The 16776-nt window shown below is 50.6% G+C and overlaps 1 protein-coding gene across 2 annotated transcripts; it reads right to left on the bottom strand.

Annotated features, from left to right (window-relative positions):
• Window positions 1-760: 760 nt before the first annotated feature.
• Window positions 761-7283, bottom strand: FBXO27 (F-box protein 27). 2 transcript variants are annotated; one of them, XM_046680394.1, is made up of 6 exons: window positions 6812-7283; window positions 5913-6284; window positions 5619-5730; window positions 5440-5535; window positions 2306-2441; window positions 761-1621 (listed from the first exon to the last, which is right to left on the bottom strand). In XM_046680394.1, the coding sequence occupies exons 2-6, from the start codon at window positions 6262-6264 to the stop codon at window positions 1478-1480; spliced, it is 840 nt and encodes a 279-aa protein (XP_046536350.1). In that variant the 5' UTR covers window positions 6265-6284; window positions 6812-7283; the 3' UTR covers window positions 761-1477. The 2 variants fall into 2 exon arrangements, with proteins under 2 accessions (XP_046536350.1, XP_046536349.1); XM_046680393.1 differs by lacking the exon at window positions 6812-7283 and adding an exon at window positions 6490-6628.
• Window positions 7284-16776: the final 9493 nt, after the last annotated feature.

Genomic DNA, 16776 nt, shown 5'->3' with positions numbered 1-16776 from the left:
AAATTATATGCCTGCTTTTCTTTTAGGAAGTGGTCTCCATCTTTCCCTTCCTGTAAATGCTTATCTCATATTCCTCATATCCAAATTCCCCCAGTTGACCCAAAAATATCCTCTAGAGCTGAATTGTCCAAACCAGTATCTCCTCCAGGACCGCACACGCCTCTCAGGTCTGTTTCAACCCGCCACAATCGCCTTCATTGATGCTGACGAAACCCGCCACCTCTGGTGGTCTGGCTGCCCCTCTGCTGGCGCTGGGCCCGTCTCCCGTGCTCCCCGTACCCTGCAAGGCAGGCTGAAGGCCGAACGTCTGAGTGAGGCCGCTCCGGGGACCGTACATTGAAGGCAAGGGCACACTTCACTTGCATCCCTCAGGAGCCCTAGAGCATCCCGTTGGTCCACCAGCAGTGAGGCTGGCCACGACCCCCAAGTGGGGTGAAGATGGCCTGACCCTGCCATCGCATGACTCCATCTCACCCTTATGACCAGAAAGTCATGAGTGTGGCGTCACTGTGATGCGTACCCACATCCACCGTCTGCCTCATGCTTCTAAGCCCAATTGGTCATCTTTATCTGAATCGATGATTTCCTCAGGGCTTGGGAAATACTGTCCTGACTCTTCCACTCTTTCTACGGTAAACCACCCCCTATTGCTGTTTCCTCCTGTAGAGTTTTCCCTCCTCCACTGAGACCACTGGTTCCTCTGACCCAAGTAGTAACCAAGGCAGTCACACCGCATTTCTATTAAAAGGACCTGAGGCACTTTTGGCAAAATAATAAATTTATTGCATATGATTGGCAGACAGACGTTGCTAATAATTAATTTCTCAATGTTTGAAAAAAAATCAAAATAAAATAGTCTTATACACCACACCATTACAGGAGTCCGTGAGGATCAGGGTTGGGCCCGGGGGGACCAGCCCACTTTTCAGAGAAGTCAGAGTGGGCAGAAGCATCGATCTCCAAACATTTTTTGAGCTCGTGGACTTTCAGCTGCAAGAATTGGTCCCAGCCTTGAGGCTCAGGAGGTTGAGTTCACCACCCAAGGGGGCTAGAATTTTCCCAGCCATACAGATGAGATGCTAGTTCAGAGATGAGGAGAGGGCTTCCCTGAAGGGACCTACAAAGCCCCTGGAGCAGAAATAGGACACAAGGGCAGAGGGGACTGGGGCTGAACCGAGGGCCTGCAGGGGGAGGCGAGGAGCACTCTGCGGGGCCAGCGTTCCCCTGTGCTCACCTATGGGTCTCCCCCCAGTAGAACAGGGGCTGATCTAGAGCAGCAACAGTAGGTAGATATGACAGAGGAACTTTCTTCTAGTAGTTTCTAGAACCTGAAGAGGGGACCTAGCAGGACCCCAGACTGGACCCAAGGTTCCCAGGACGCTGGGGAGGTACAAGCCCTTGGTGAATGAGAAGTCCCGGCCAAAGGTTCCAGCTCCTGGAAGGCACAGTCAGGTGCTTGTGCAAGGACAGCCCTCGACTAGTACAGACGGACTCGCACGATCACACTGGAGTTGGTCACACGGGCTCCATAGTGGCCAGCCCAGAACTGCGTGTCCTGGCCCCAGTGTTCAAAAGACACAAAGCGGACGCCCATCTTGATGTCAGAGAACACATGGGTGACCTGTAGGTAGAGGAAGGGGTCAGCCCCGTTGTGCCACAGCCTTCCCCTCAAAAGCTGAGGTTGGGGCTTTCTGGCAGATGGTGTCTTCCAAGGATGGCTGCAACAATGTCTCCAGTCCACAGATGCTTCTAGAATCATGCCACTCCTCATCCAGAGGCAGAGCCTAATTCCCATCCCCTTGAATCTGAGCGGGTTTGCTTGCTACCAAGAGAGCAGTGGAAGTGACGCTGAGTGACTTTCACCAAGTGACTTCCAAGGCTACATCAGAAAAGGCAATACAGCTTCCAAAAGTTTCTCTAGAACGTTCATGGTGGCACCACCACACAAGTAGTGTGACTGCCCTGAGGCCACCATGCTGTGCGGCAGCCCAGAGCCGGCTAAGTAGAGATCCCATGGTCAAGCTCTGAGACTAAATGAAGAAAGAGATGCTTGGCCAGCCACCAGGTGCTGTACACACACACACACACACACACACACACCCTGTCATTCAGCTCCAGCCATTGTCTGAAGGCAACTACATAAGAGACCAGAGCCGGGCCTTTCTCATACAAACCACAGAGAGAGGCTCTAACATGACTGCTGTTGATGGTAAACCACCAAGTTTTGGGGTGATTTGTTATGCAGCAATAGAGAACCTTTACAGGCCCCCAGCATCCTTTCCCCACGCCCCTGTCAGAGGCTCACCTGATGGCAGACATTGTTGTTCCACTGCTGGATGGGGTCAGGCATAGCAGAGAATTTATCCAGGACGGTCTGATTGGCATCTAGAAGTTGGACAAGGAGGCGATACATACAGCCACTGTCGTGCCGGGCTCCCCACCTATGGGAGGAGGGAGTCCTTGACAGCTGGACTTGCCACTCCATCTCTTTGAGTGTCTGCCGACCCCACCTGAATGGCCTCCCTGCGTATGCAAGTTTGGTCCTCAGACTAGCACCATCAGCATCACCTGGGAGCTTGGTCCCACTGCATACCCAGCGAATCAGAGTCTGCATGTAACAAGCTCCCCAGCTGGGCTGCACGGACACTCATTTTAGAAGCAATGACCTAGAGCAGTGCTCTTTATGGTACTTCCTCCATACTATTAAGGTGACAACAGGTGTCATATGTGATGTGCACAAGGTTGATGTTTTTAAAACACAACTTTCATATCAATCCTTTAAAAAGATCCAGGGGAATCTAAATCAATTGGTGGTGGGATACCCAGCAACATTAAAAAAACAACATCCAAGGGCTATCAGTGGTAATGGATAAATTACGGTATATTCACATAATGGAATACTATACAGCAATGAAAGTAAATTGCAGCTACATACAATTATGGATGAATTCACAAAACACGTTATTGAGTGAAAGAAGCCAGATACAAAATATATTCTGTTTGACTCTGGATATATATATAGTACAAAAATGAACAAAACTTGTCTATGGTCACAAAATTCAGCATGGTGGCTGCCCTTGGGTGAGTAGTGATGGGAAAGGGGCATAAGGCAGGGTTTGCTGGCAACATTCTCTTCTTGACCTGGGGGCTGGTAATGTGAATGTCTTCACCCATGACAATTCATTGAGTTAGAAGCTAACATTTAAAAACCTAAGAGTAATGGGCAGTAAAAATACATGAACAAATACGTCCTTTTACAGAGACTTCACATGATTCCACTTCTTAGAATTAGATGTCCATTCCACTTCTCCCACAGAATTTTGTCCTAATGTAATATTAATATATTTTTATGTTCTTCTGACTTCTATTGATTATCCGTTCGTACTGCTCTGTGCCAACCACACACACACAAAGAATATAAATAGAAATTTAAAATGTTTCCTGTGACCATAAAGCTCTAAGTGTTAACATTTTTCTCTTGGATTGAATTATTACCCACTAGTGGTTTCCAGACTTTGCTACAGGTTGGAGTCATCCGGAATATTGAAAAGATACTGCGTAGAGAAGAATTTAGCCTTGTCCAAAGGTATGGTCTTTGCCCCCAGCTTCTGGAAGGTAATTTCTGGACCCTTGGAATATTACACCTGACAGGAGTATCTTTGTTTGCCTGGGGACCTTGGGTCATACTGAATAACCTACCAGTGTGGTTTGTTTGGGAGCTGGCTGCATCCACATAGTCTCATGGTAGGGGCCAGCCACTCCAGAAAGACCCATGATGTGACTTAGGACGGGTCACATGATATCAGTTAACCTGGAAGCTGAGATTAACCACATGATGAAGCCCCCATAAAAACTCTGGACACTGAAGCTCAGGTGAGCTTCCCTGGTTGGCAATATTCCATGCATATTGTCACCCATGGATGCCAGGACAATAATACATCCTGATGCCCCAGGTAGAAGACAATGGAAGCTCCACATTTGGTACTTCCCCTGGATGCTGCCCTATGCTCTTCTTCCCTTGGCTGATTTTAATCTGCGTCTTTTCCTTGTAATAAGCTATAATTGTATAATAGTTTTCAGTGAGTTCTGTGAGTCTTTCTAGTGAGTTACTGAACGTGAGGGTGGTTTTGAGAATCCCCCAAACTTGCAGTTGGTGTCAGAGGTGAGGGTGGTCTCGGGGATTGTGCCCTCTAACTTTGTAATAAGCTCTAAACTTCTCACAGACATTCATGCCTGGCTCTCACACTCAGACACTGATTTAATTGGGATGGAGTGTGACCTGGGCATTGGGAGTTTTAAATGTTCCTGGGTGATATGCAGCAAAATTTGGGAACCACTGATTATTACAATCAGATGATATACCATTGATCAAAGCAACACAAATATGTTACGATAGTTTGATAAATAATGATTAAATTTAAAAAAACTTTACGAGATGGATTTGCAGAGGGGGGAAGATTATGGTGCCTCGATTTAAAGTGAATTTAGTAAGGCCCAAATTTTAAATGGTGACTTTGTAGAAAGTCACATTAGTCTTTACATCTGGGCACCACACACCATAAGGAGGGGCTTGCTTTTCCTGTGAAACTGGAGGACTGTGAGAAAGGGACTGGGAAAGGACAACCATATGATACTCATCCTCTCACCATAAATCATGTGATCTGACTAATTTTAGAATAGGGAACACATAGCTGTGGAGAATCTGGAATTTGCCTCCCTTAAAATGATCTCGGTTGTGCATCCCTTGGAAAGTCTTCATGCACCCCCGTTTCAAGACCATCACTACCGAGCACAAGATTTGTAGTCAGACGAGTCTGAGTCTAATGCCAGGTCCTGCCAAGCCCCAGCTGTGCCACCAGGGCAAGTCACCTTCCCTTTCTGAACCTCTCAATTTCCTGTGAAGCTCCGAAAGATCTGAGGTCTTGAATACACTTTCCCTCAGGATCAAGGTTCAAAAAGTGTACTAAAACAGCTCACACTTATAAAGCACTGGCTATGTGCTTGACATGTAACCCTGTCTTATAAAGATGGGGAAACGGAGACACACTGACTTGCCCAACACCACAAAGCTGCAGAGCCAGGGTTTGAATCTGTGAGGGCTGGCTCCAGAATCTGAACACTTAGCCAACTCTACCATATTGCCTCCTCCTAAGACAAGGAGCATCTCATTCACAGACAAGACTGAGCTGGGTCCAAGCCCTCTGTATTGGATCCAATCTGGCATCTTTCAATCCAGTTCCCTTTGAAGGTGGGGAGAGGGGTGTTGAGGGTGTGTACTCTGCTAATTACTAGGGTTACGCTCCTGGTTAAGCCATTCACCTCCCATGAGATTCAGTTTCTTCATCTGTTGCCGGGAGGCGTAAACGAAGTCAGCCATGCAAAGGTCACAGTGCAGGTGGTCAGTGCTTAGCAAAGCGCTGTTTTTTTCACCACACTCACCAGTCAGAGATACAAATCTCAATCTTCCCACTATCCAGCAATTCTGGCCACAAACCCTCCTCCTCCAGGTCCAAGACCTGCTTCTTGCGACACCATCTGGGAAAGAGGCAGAAGGGTCAATAAGAACAGGTAGATCTTCCTCAAAATGGGCCGGCCCGTTGCGTGGTTAGGGCATTCACCTGAAGGAAGACACGAAACAGGTCTGCGAAGCGGCCCCAGGCACGGTGGACTTGTTTTCTTCCACCACCCAGCCGTCCCCACCGTGCTGCACCATCCATTTCTGGAGACCTTCTGTTAAATAAGAAAGGCTTGCGCCCAAGTTCCTCGCCCGCCCGTGGGCCTGCGGACGCCTCCCACTGGCTCCTGTGCGGCCCCGCCCTCGGCCCTTCCTATTGGCTCTGGTGCGGCCCCCCCCCCCCCCCCCCCCCCCGGCCCCCCGGGGGCCCCCCCCCCCCCCCCCCCGGGCTCCCCACCCTGGCCGCACGGGTTGCGGATGAGGTTGCGGCCGATCGGGGCGCGCTCGCAGAAGCGGCCCAGGAGGCAGGGCCCCGCGTCGCGGGCCGGGGGCAGGCAGCTGCGGGCGAGCGGCAGCAGGGCACCGTGGTCGCGGGCCAGGATGAGCAGCCACAGGGCCTGGCCGTCCACCAGGGCGCGCCAGGCCCGGCACACCCGGCGGCAGCGCGCGAGCAGCGCGCGCGGGGGCACGTGGCTCAGCACCACCAGGAGCAGCTCCGGCGGCAGTTGGCTCAGGTCCAGCGTCTCCTCGGGTTCGGGTTCCGGCGCGGGGACCCGGGCGGGCCGGCCCCTGGAGGCCGAGGCGCCCATGGTCCCTCCGCCAGGCCCGGCTGCGATCGCGGGAAAGAAAGTGTCAAGGCTTCAGGGCCCGGCAGCCTCCGCGGCGCGCAGCCTGCGCCCGCCCCGCCCCTGCCAGCAGCACCCCAAGACTGCCGGGCCCCAGATCCCATCAGCCACCCGCCAGCCCCGTCCCCAAGTCCCCAGTCCTCCAACCCGTCCTTGCCAGCTGCGCATCTCAGCCCCGCTCAGACTCACCACAGGGCCTCCAGCCAGCCCCCATCTGTGGCCTCGCCGACGCATCCGACCCTGGATCCCGGCCGGTGCCCCTCCGGCGGGCCCTCGCCCGCCGTCGCGCACCCATCCCCTCCCCCGCCTGTCACTCGGCGGCCCCTCCCTTATTAATAACCGGCATTCTCCACCCACCCCCGACCCCGCCTCCGCCCGCTCAGTTCTTAACCCCCACCTCCCCCGCCGGGCCCCCTCTTACAAGCCAGCCCCTACCGGCCGCCCCGCGACCCCATTCTCGCCAGGCCCACTTCCGGCTGTCTTGGGATGCAGAGTAACTACGGAACCCGACCTGATGCCGCAGACGAGGGAGGGGGCGGAGGCCGCCGGCTTGCAGGGTCTGTCACTCGTCGTCTGCACGGCCGGCCCCTTGGAGTGGCTCTAAGCCGGCTGGAAGGCGCCTGGCGCCGGACAACTGCTGTTATTTTGGTCAGGCGTCCGGGCGGGAGGCCTCACGTCCGTGAACTCCCGTAAAAATCCCCATCCGTTTGAAGGCGGGGGTAGCCCCGTGTCACAGGGAAAACCGGCGCCGGTAGGAGCCAGACGCGATTCTATTTGAGTCCATACGCGAGCGCTCTGACCTGTCGTCACACGAGCCAGGCTTCCTGGAGCGGTTTATTCCCAGTCCGGGTAGGCAGCCCCTGAGGCTGGTACTGCTGTGCCCCCCTTCACAGAGGGGAAACTGAGGCCGCCAGAGGCCCAGTGACTTGCCATGGTCACACAGCCAGTAGGTGACAGAGCTGAGATCTGAACCCAGGTCGGCCAGGCTGGGTCCAGAATCTCGGCTTTTAACCTCTATGCCAACTCTATGCAATAAAAATCAAACGGAGCCACAAGCAGAATTTTAAATAATAACAAGTAAAACCAGACGTGGATTCTTGCCCACATGGAACTGGACTTCTAGAGGGGGGAGACACATGGACAGGAGACATAATAAGCAAATTACATAGTGCTGGGGAAATAATTAAAAATAAAATCTGCCAACCCCAAACAGTCCTCTCCACAAATGCAGACAAGAAGGAAAGAGTTTTATTATTGAACAGGCAGGGACCAGACTGTAATGTGCATGGGCCATGATGAACAGCAGACATAACGTGCAAATTCTATAGTATGTTAGAAAGTGACTAATGCTATGGAAAAAGAGCAGAGAAGGGGTGTGGGCATAAGCAGTCTGAGTGGGGAGACCCCTAATTTGGAGAGATGGGTTGAGTATTATACTGGCCTAATTTCTTTTCTTTTTTTTTGCTGAGGAAGATTGTCCCTGAGCTAACTTCTGTTGCCAATCCTCCTCTTTTTTTGCTTGAGGAAGATTAGCCCTGAGCTAACATCTGTGCCAGTCTTCCTCTATTTTGTATGTGGGTCGCCACCAGAGCATGCCTAATGAGTGGGGTAGGCCCACACCCAGAATCCAAACTTGTGAATCTGGGCGGCCTGAGCGAAGCACGCCAAACTTAACTGCTACACCACGGGGCAGCCCCTGATTGCTTTTTAATACATGCATTTTCAATACACTTTTTACTGCTGAGGTTTTCAAACAGCCACAAGGGGGACCCGCTTCCAACAGTTCAGTCCTGGCCAGTCTGGGTTCATCTCTGCTCCCACCGACTTGGTCCTCAAGATAATTGGAAGCAAATCTTAGACATCACGGCCTTCTGTGCATAGAAATACATTGTTTTTTAATGTAATGTGTAAGCTGTGGGAATCTTTTTGATGAGATGATGAAAACTGATTATGACCCAACTATATGAGTTCAAAAAATGAAAAAAAAGAAAAAAAGGTTTAAAAACTTCAAGTGGGATAAAAGGGCAGACCCTGACAAGTCAGTTTCCTTTCCCGTCCCTCAATTCTCCCCGTCAGAGGCAATCTCTGGCAACTCCTGGAATGACATCCCACGCTGCACTCTGATTAAAAAGAAAAATAAACAGGGGCCTCCCGGTGGCGTGGTGGTTGTGTTCGCGCACTCTGCTTCATTGGCTCGGGGTTCGCCAGTTTGGATCCTGGGCGTGGACCTGCGCACCACTCGTCAGGCCATGCTGTGGCAGCATCCCACGTAGAACTAGAAGGACTTACAACGAGGATAGACAACTACGTACTGGGGCTTTGGGAAAGAAAAAAAAAAAAAGGAAAATGGGGAAAAGATGTTGGCGCGGGGCCAAACTTCCCCCCCCCCCCCCCCCAAAAAAAAGAAAAAGAAATATGAATGGGTTCCAGAAGGGCTTACCACCTAGAAGATAATGGTTAGAGAATGGCTCCCACGAGAGGGGGCTGTGCAGAGCACTCCAAGGGCCTTTTGGGAAAGTTATCGGGGCATGTTGGTGTCACAGTAATGGGAATGCCATTGGAAAGCCATGCACAGGACAGAGCTACCCAGCACAGCACTGTCCTGTGCATTTTCATGTGAGAGGAGAGCCTGTTAGTCGGAGCCTAGAACCCAATTCCAGTTTGCATGGAAATGCACCATGTGTGAACAAACAAAATTGTCCAGGAATTCGACTGCCGGGTCAACTGGGAGATTGTCCTTGGCACATTGCCAATTGTGCTCCAATTCAGAAAATCTCTACAAAATCTCTTCATCTTGGCAGTGCCAGCTGCGGGTTTTACCAAGCTTCAGGGAGCCCCACAGAGAGACGAGCATCCTGGGCATGTATCAGATCCCCCGGGGAGATTTTTAAAATGCAGACTCTGAATCAGGCCTGCACTGGTAGCAAATTCCCTAGGGATGCTGATGGCCACCCTCCGTGGACCACGCTTGGAGCAGCTGAATCTGAGAGGGATAAAGCCCAAGCATTATTTGCATATTGAAACACATATTCTTTCAATTATAAATTTCTCTCCTTTTATTTCAGCTTTACATTATACATATGCATAGGGCATTTATTAACATTTTATTAACATCTAAGCATTTCAAGATAGTAAACAGTGTGAGAAATGATTTGCTGTAAATGGAGGGGCCGACTCTGTGAGGTGGAGCGACAAGGATGGCGAGGGAAGGGCTGAGTGGGCCTCGCAGGTGCATCTCTTTGCTGGCGGTATAATTGGGCAGTTGGGGGAAAACCTGCCAGTCCGGTTGCAGAAGTAGAAAATTCCTGAACCTCAGGGCAGTGGGAAGTGAGCCGCACAAATAATTCCAAGGGCACCAGAGGTTCCGCCAGCTTGTCCTCCCACCCCAGCTCTCCTACCAGGGGCCGCTGTTCACAGGAGTGGAGTGGAGAGGGCTGCGTGGCTGTATTTCAATTCCAGGAAGTTGAACTTGACCGCAGACGGGCACTTTGTTCGGGGGGAAGCTTGGAGGGAGAAGGTTGAAATAGTTAAATCTCCGCTCTCAGAAGGCTGGGAGGAATTTGGAAAGAGGCTGACTCCCCAGAGGTAGGACTTAGTTGGGCAGCCCTGGGTGAGGGTAACCCAGCCCCTTCCCCACGGTGACAGCCCTGGAACGCCACCTTTCCTGGGGGAGGACCTGAGGATATCAGTGTAAACCCTCTCAGCTCCCCACCCGACCCAGCCTCCAGGGGGTCAGGGGAAAAAACAAAAGAGCCACAAAACCCACAAGACTTCTTTGCCCTAAAGAAGTAATTCCTCCTACTGAAGCCACAAGTAGAAGTAATCCAGACCTTAACCAAAATTCCCCAGGGGCCAGCCCCTTGGCTGAGTGGTTAAAGTTCCACTCGCTCCACTTCGGCTGCCCCGGTTTGCGGGTGCGGATCCCGGGTGCAGACCTACACCACTCGTCAGCCATGCTGTGGCAGTGACCCACGTACAAAATCGAGGAAGACTGGCACAGATCTTAGCTCGGGGCTAATCTTCCTCACAAAAGAAAAAAAAACCCCACAACCCCAGAGAGCCACTTTTTCAAGGTTAAACAAAACAGCAAAATAAGAGGCTTTAATAATCACCACACTGACCTACCTGGAGGAGGGACACACCCAGCAGGCTTTGAAAAGAAAGAACTGGGCCAGGCAAGGAGGTGGAGGGGTGGGAATGGAGTGGAGGGTGACCGGTGGGTAGGAAAGGTCTGCAGGGAGGGGAGGGGAGAGTGAGGAGTGGGAGGGCCAGGAGGGGGCGCTGGGCCTGGAGGGGGCAGGGCTGCCTCCTCCCAGAGGAACCCACCAACCTGCAGCCCTTGGGATTGTTGAGCCAGAAAATCCAAAATAACAGACCAAGTGAAGCTTCTTAACAGGGGGTCTGCTGGAGTTTCTTATATCTCTAGTGTATAATAACCAGTAGCATTACCACATGTGGGCAACTGCCTGTTGAGAAAATGTAATTAAAAGGTAACTCCATATATTACAAAAGAAATTGATAATTCCTTAAGTATAACAATGGGATTATGGCTTTGTTAAAAAAGCAACAGAGAGTCTTTATCTTTTAGAGATCCATACTGAAGCATTTTTGGAGGGAATGGCATGATGTCTGGAATTGCTTTAAAAGAATCCAGTGGGGAATGGGGTGGAAGAATAGATTAAAAATAGATTGACCGTGAATTGCATTAAACACATGAAATGTTGCTCAACCCCCTTAATCATCAGGGAAATGCAAATTCAAACCACTATGCACCCACCAGAATGACTGAAAAACCAAACAAACCCCAAAACAAAAACCAAGAAAAACCCAGTGTTACTGAGAATGTGGAGCAATTGATCAGAGCTCTGCTCCACGGCTGGTGGAGTGGAGATAGGGTACCCCCATGCTTGGCAGTGCCTACTAGAGGTGAATGGACACCTACGCCGTGATGTGTAATTGCACGCCTCAGCGTAAGAAATGTGTGCATGTAAAAATAGATACTAGAATTGTTACCAAACCAGACTCGTTTTGCCCACCACCTGGGAGGCCAGTCACCGAGATGACGAGTTTGCAGCAGAGAATGTGTTTATTCCCAAGGCAGCCCAGCGAGGAGACGAAAGAACAAGTCTCAAATCCACCTCCCCAAAAATGGGGATTCAGGGATATTTATGGGATGAAGGGGCAGGGTGGTCTGAAGTGAGGGGATAGATGATTGGAGATGAGGAGCAGTGAGGTCCCTTGATGGTCTGTGCAAGTGTAGTGAAGCTTCATGGCTCTTCATAGGATGCATGTTCACAAAATGGCGGTGTTACCATGATCCGAGGGTGGAGTTTCCGGCCCCCTTGAAGTCAAAGGGTCAGCTATTGGACATTTCTCGCAGGCCCAGTTGATGAGTTGGTGCTCTTAACCGGCCTGAACTGGACAAGAAGTGACTTGCCCGTTACCGTGGCGACCCGCCCGTCATCAGAGATGTCATCTGTACCATGGGCTTTGGTAACACATTATCCGACTACTTTTGGAAACGGACAACTCAGTATGGTTAAAGCAAGTTGGCCCCCAGCTTCAGAATGTTCGTTGCAGCTTTATGTATCACAGGCTCAAACCAGGAACCAACCAGAGTCTGCCCCCGGCAGACAGATCAATCAATAGTGTGCAGCAGTGAGAAGCTTCAGCCACTTGCAACAACGTGGATGGACTGCAGCAGCCTAAGGTTAAGGGAAATAAGCCAGACACGGAGGACTAAGCACAGTGTGACTCCGTTTAATACAGTTCAGGAAAGAAGAACCCGGCAGCGATGTGAGAAGCGAGAAGTAAGGATAGTAATCAGCCTCGGGGCGCGAGACGCCAGATCCGACTTGTTTCTCCACCTGGTGGCTCGTTATCGATGGGCTCAGGTTGACGTTCTTGTGTGTATATTATACTTCAATCGAGAGTTAAAACAAACATATAAACAAAAAAATGAGATTGGCCCTGAGCTGATCATTGTTGAATCTGGGCCATGGGGATATGAAGGTTTATCATGCTGTTCTCTCTACTTTTGTGCATGTGAAAGTTTAAAGTTAAAAAAATTTTAAATTTCATATGTGACCCAGCAATTCCACTTCTGAGTATATACCCAAAAGATCTCAAAGAGATGTTAGTACACCCGTGTTCATAGCAGCATTATTCACAATAGCCAAAAGGCAGAGGCAACCCAAGTGTCCGCTGACAGGTGGATGGATGAACAAAATGTGATGTACACATACAGGGGAATATTATTCAGCCTTGAAAAGGGAGGAAATTCTGACACCTGCTACAATAAAGACCTTGAGGACATTATGCTAAGGGAAATAAGCCAGTCACAAAAAGACAAAAACTGTATGATTTCCCTCCTATGATGTACCTAGAGGAGGCAAATTTCATAGAGACGAAGTAGGATGTGGTTGCTGTGGGGTGAGGTCGGGTGGGTGAGTGGGAGTTATTCATCAATGGGTACAGAGTCTCAGTTTTACAAGAGGAAAAGAGTGCTGGAAATTGGTCGCCCAACAACGTGAACGCACTGAACATTACTGAACTGTAGATTCAAAAATGGTTAAGATGGTAAAGCTGACATTTTACCACAATTAGGAATTTTTTTAATTAAAAAAATTTCTAATTCTATTTCCAAAAGCAATGAAAACCTTAAGGGGGCTCAGAATAACTCCAAAAAAAGATAGGCAATATTTTACAAGAAAATTTATAAAACTTTATTGAAGGGCATTGAAGAAGAGTGGAATAGTGACACACAAGGGAAGATGTATACACAGCCACAAGGACTGTTCCAGAAGTGCATCCTCAGGGCAAATAAGCTGCAGGTGGGTGACTACAATGTACCCTTTAGATGGAACTTAAAAACACATAAAGCAATGCTCTATCATAATTATGGGACAAACATATGTAGAAAAAGGAGGAAATAACCCAAATCGTGCATCCTTCCCAGGAGAGTGGCTGGGGGTGGGGGATGGGGTAGGAGGGAGGGGTAGATACGGAGTGTTGGGTTTGTCAGAGTCAGGATTGGAAGTCCGGCCATCTTGGCTTCGGAATCCCCACTCCAGCGCTATACCAAGGTCATGGGTTCCCGCAGGAGAAGGGCCAGGGGCTCAGGGCACCTGCCTTCACTTGGCCCAGAGAAACAGCTCCTGGCTGAGACTGACTCCTTCATTCAGTCACTGCCCTGACCGGATGCCCTGCATCAGGAGCCAGCCGGCCATGGACCCGGGGTGAGCGGTGTGACTTTGGGCAGCCTGCGACCCTCTCTAAGCTTCAGTTTCTCATCTTATAAAACGGGGATGGTAGCCAAACACAAATCAAAGGGGAGCTCAGAGGAGCCGATGAAATAGTGTCACCAAACCAGGCTGGTTTTGCCTGCCACATGGGATGCCAGTCACCGAGATGATGAGTTTGCAACGTAGAAAGGGATTTATTCACAAGGCAGCCAAGCGAGGAGACGGGAAAACAAGTCTCAAATCTGCCTCCCCGAAAACGGGGATTAGGGGTATTTCTGGGATAAAGGGGCAGGGCGGTCTGAAGTGTGGAGTAGATGATTGGAGGTGAGGAGAGCAAGGTAACTGGTGGTCCGCACGAGCACAGTCAAGCTACATGGCTCTTCATAAGGCGCATGTTCACAAAATGGTGGCCTTTGCATGATCTGAGGGTGGAGTGTTCGGCCCCTGACATCAAAGGGTCACCTATTGGGCATTTGGTGGTCTGAACCTCTTAACCGGCCTGAACTGGGCAAAGAGTCGAATCTCCATTCTAGAAAAACAACGTAAGCCCCCGTTACCATGGTGACCCATGCATCAGCGATGTTATCCAAAGGGTAGGTTTCAGTAATACATTATCCAACCACTTTTGCAAACAGACAACTAACTGAGTGCAGTGAAAGCAGGTCGGCCCCTGGTTTCAATGGTGCTGCGACTTCCAGTACAGCGGCTGGGATGGGAGAGGACACTATTATTACTGGTGTTGTTATTGCTACCGCGCTCCCTGGGTGGAAGGGCTCGAGAAAGCTCGGCCATCATCCAAGGGCAGTCCAGGCCACCCTTGGCCTCCCATTCCCTCGCGGGAGAGAGAAGCCCCCCCGAAACCTACTTCTCCAGGGCGATGACGACAACATCCACACGGACACCACCCCCCACTGAGGCGGGGCAGTGCTGGGGGTCAGAGTGCAGATCTAGAGTCGGACGCACCCAGAAGCCCCCTCCTGAGCCGGGCAGGTCATTTGTCTTCTGTCAAAAGCTCTCAGCTTCTTCCCAGATTAAATGTAGGCTGTCACCTCTGTTCCCTGAGTTGGGCGATGATTTCCTGCATGGCCCGTAACTGTCATCACTCAGCAGCCCCACACAGAATCTAGTTAAAATGGAACTGCGACGCTGTAAGGAAGGGCCGCGACTCACTCGCGGATTCCGCAAGCATTTATTGAGCACTGACTGTTTTCCAGGTCCTGGGCTGGGCACTGGGGACACAGCAGGGAATGTGACAGGCAAAGCGTTTACCCTCCTGGAGCCGAAACCAGACAGTAAATAAGTAAAGATGTAAATAAATGGAATATAGGAGGGTGGTAAGTATTATGGGGAAAAAAATTAAAAAATAAAGCAGGGAAGTGGGATAGAAGGTACAGGGGACGAGGTGACAGCCTCAGGCAGGGCAGTCAGAGGCCTCACTGAGAAGGTGACATTTGAGCTGAAGGCTGAAGGGGATAAGGGATTAAGTCATAACAGAATGTGAGAAGGAGCACTCCTGGAAGGGGGAATGGCAGGTGCAAAGGCCCTGTGGCAGGAGCAAAGAGCCAGGAGAAGGCCTGTGTGGCTGGAGCGCAGGGAGCAAAGAGGAGAGTGATAGAAAATGCACTTGGGGAGGTGATGGGAGCAGACTGTGGGCACTTTGTCTTTTCCCCTGAGTGAGTTGGAGCCACGGGAGGACTCTGAGCAGGGGAGGGATGTGACCTGACTCAGGTGCTCGTAGGCGCCCTCTGCTGCATGTGGGAACAGGAAGAGGCAGGGAGCACAGGAAGAAGGATGCTGCCATGCTACAGGTGTCGAGAGAGGCCCATGGCTGGACCAGGGCCGGGGCATGGGAGCGGGGAAAAGTGGACTCATTCTAGACACATTTGCAAGTGAGGCTGACGAGATCTGCTGGAGAATTGGGTGTGGGGTGCAGAGCCCCAGGCAAATATTTTTTGCTGGAGTCCCTGTCTATGGACATGATTGATTGAAAAATAGGTTACAAAATTCATAGACCCGAGTGAGCCACAGTGATTTACCAAAGAAGATTTATAGTGATGGGTAGAAAAGAGGTACTTACGGATTCGCTTATCATTCGGCCCCCCACCCCCTACAGTCCAGGGCCGTCTCTTCAGGCTCTTTATCACCAGATGTGCCATTTCTGGCTCATTTCATAGCTCTCATCACAAGAAACAGGCAGCAATGCCATGATTACTCACTGTCCTCTTTTCCTCTCCTGATCCCTGATGCCATTTATCTAACTCCAGCTACATTGTTACTTGGGACACTGTCCCATCCATCGTGCCATCACGGACACTGGCCTCTGGTGACTCGCTCAAAGATTTTACTGGGCTTCATTGACGCTGACCACAAATGCAAATCTTAACCAGAGAATGCAGGAAAATGTGAGCGAGAATTTTTCTGGTCGTGTTAAATGGTCGTGTTTGGAATTTCGTAGCGCGAATGTGGAACCCATCTTGCGACCAGGTCTTTCTCACACTCTTTAGGCCATAATCTTTGCCTTCCTACAGTCTTCAACCTTGACCTCGCCTTTGCCTTCCACACGCCGCCCCCACTGAGGATGAAGTGGCCTCCCGTCCGCCCCACCTCTGGCATGGCTGACCTAGGGGAGCTTCTTGTCGCCCGTCGCTGGAAGGGACCATGGCGTCGTGGGGTCATGGTCTCGATGGCCCCGGGAGGAAAGAGGTCTGACCACTTGCTGATTAAGGAGAAGGGACTGGCCAGTCCTTTAAGAGCCTTGTGCCTCCCCCTGGCAGCTGGAGTTACAGGCCATGAGTAATAGTTTCTGTGGTAGAAATAAGAGGATCTTCACAGACAGCAGAGGAAGTAGGGAACTCCCCTCTGAAGAGACATGGACTTATCGTAAATGCAAATTTACTCACTAGTTAACCTCAGTCTTGAAAATGGGAAAGGGGCCGGCCCAGTGGTGCAGCGGTTAAGTGCGCAAGTTCCGCTTTGGTGGCCTGGGGTTCACCGGTTTGGATCCCGGGTGTGGACATGGCACCGCTTTGCACACCATGCTGTGGCAGACATCCCACATATAAAGTAGAGGAAGATGGGCACGGATGTTAGCTCAGGGCCAGTCTTTCTCAATAAAAAGGGGAGGATTGTCAGCAGATGTTAGCTCAGGGCTAATCTTCCTCAAAAAAAAGAAAGAAAGAAAGAAAGAAGGAAGGAAGGAAGGAAGGAAGGAAGGAAGGAAGGAAGGAAGGAA

The sequence above is a fragment of the Equus quagga genome, chromosome 13 (genome assembly GCF_021613505.1).
Source record: "Equus quagga isolate Etosha38 chromosome 13, UCLA_HA_Equagga_1.0, whole genome shotgun sequence".
In the NCBI taxonomy this organism is placed as follows: domain Eukaryota; kingdom Metazoa; phylum Chordata; class Mammalia; order Perissodactyla; family Equidae; genus Equus; species Equus quagga.
Note: the sequence above shows the minus strand (reverse complement) of the source record. Positions and strands in the feature narration are given on the sequence as shown.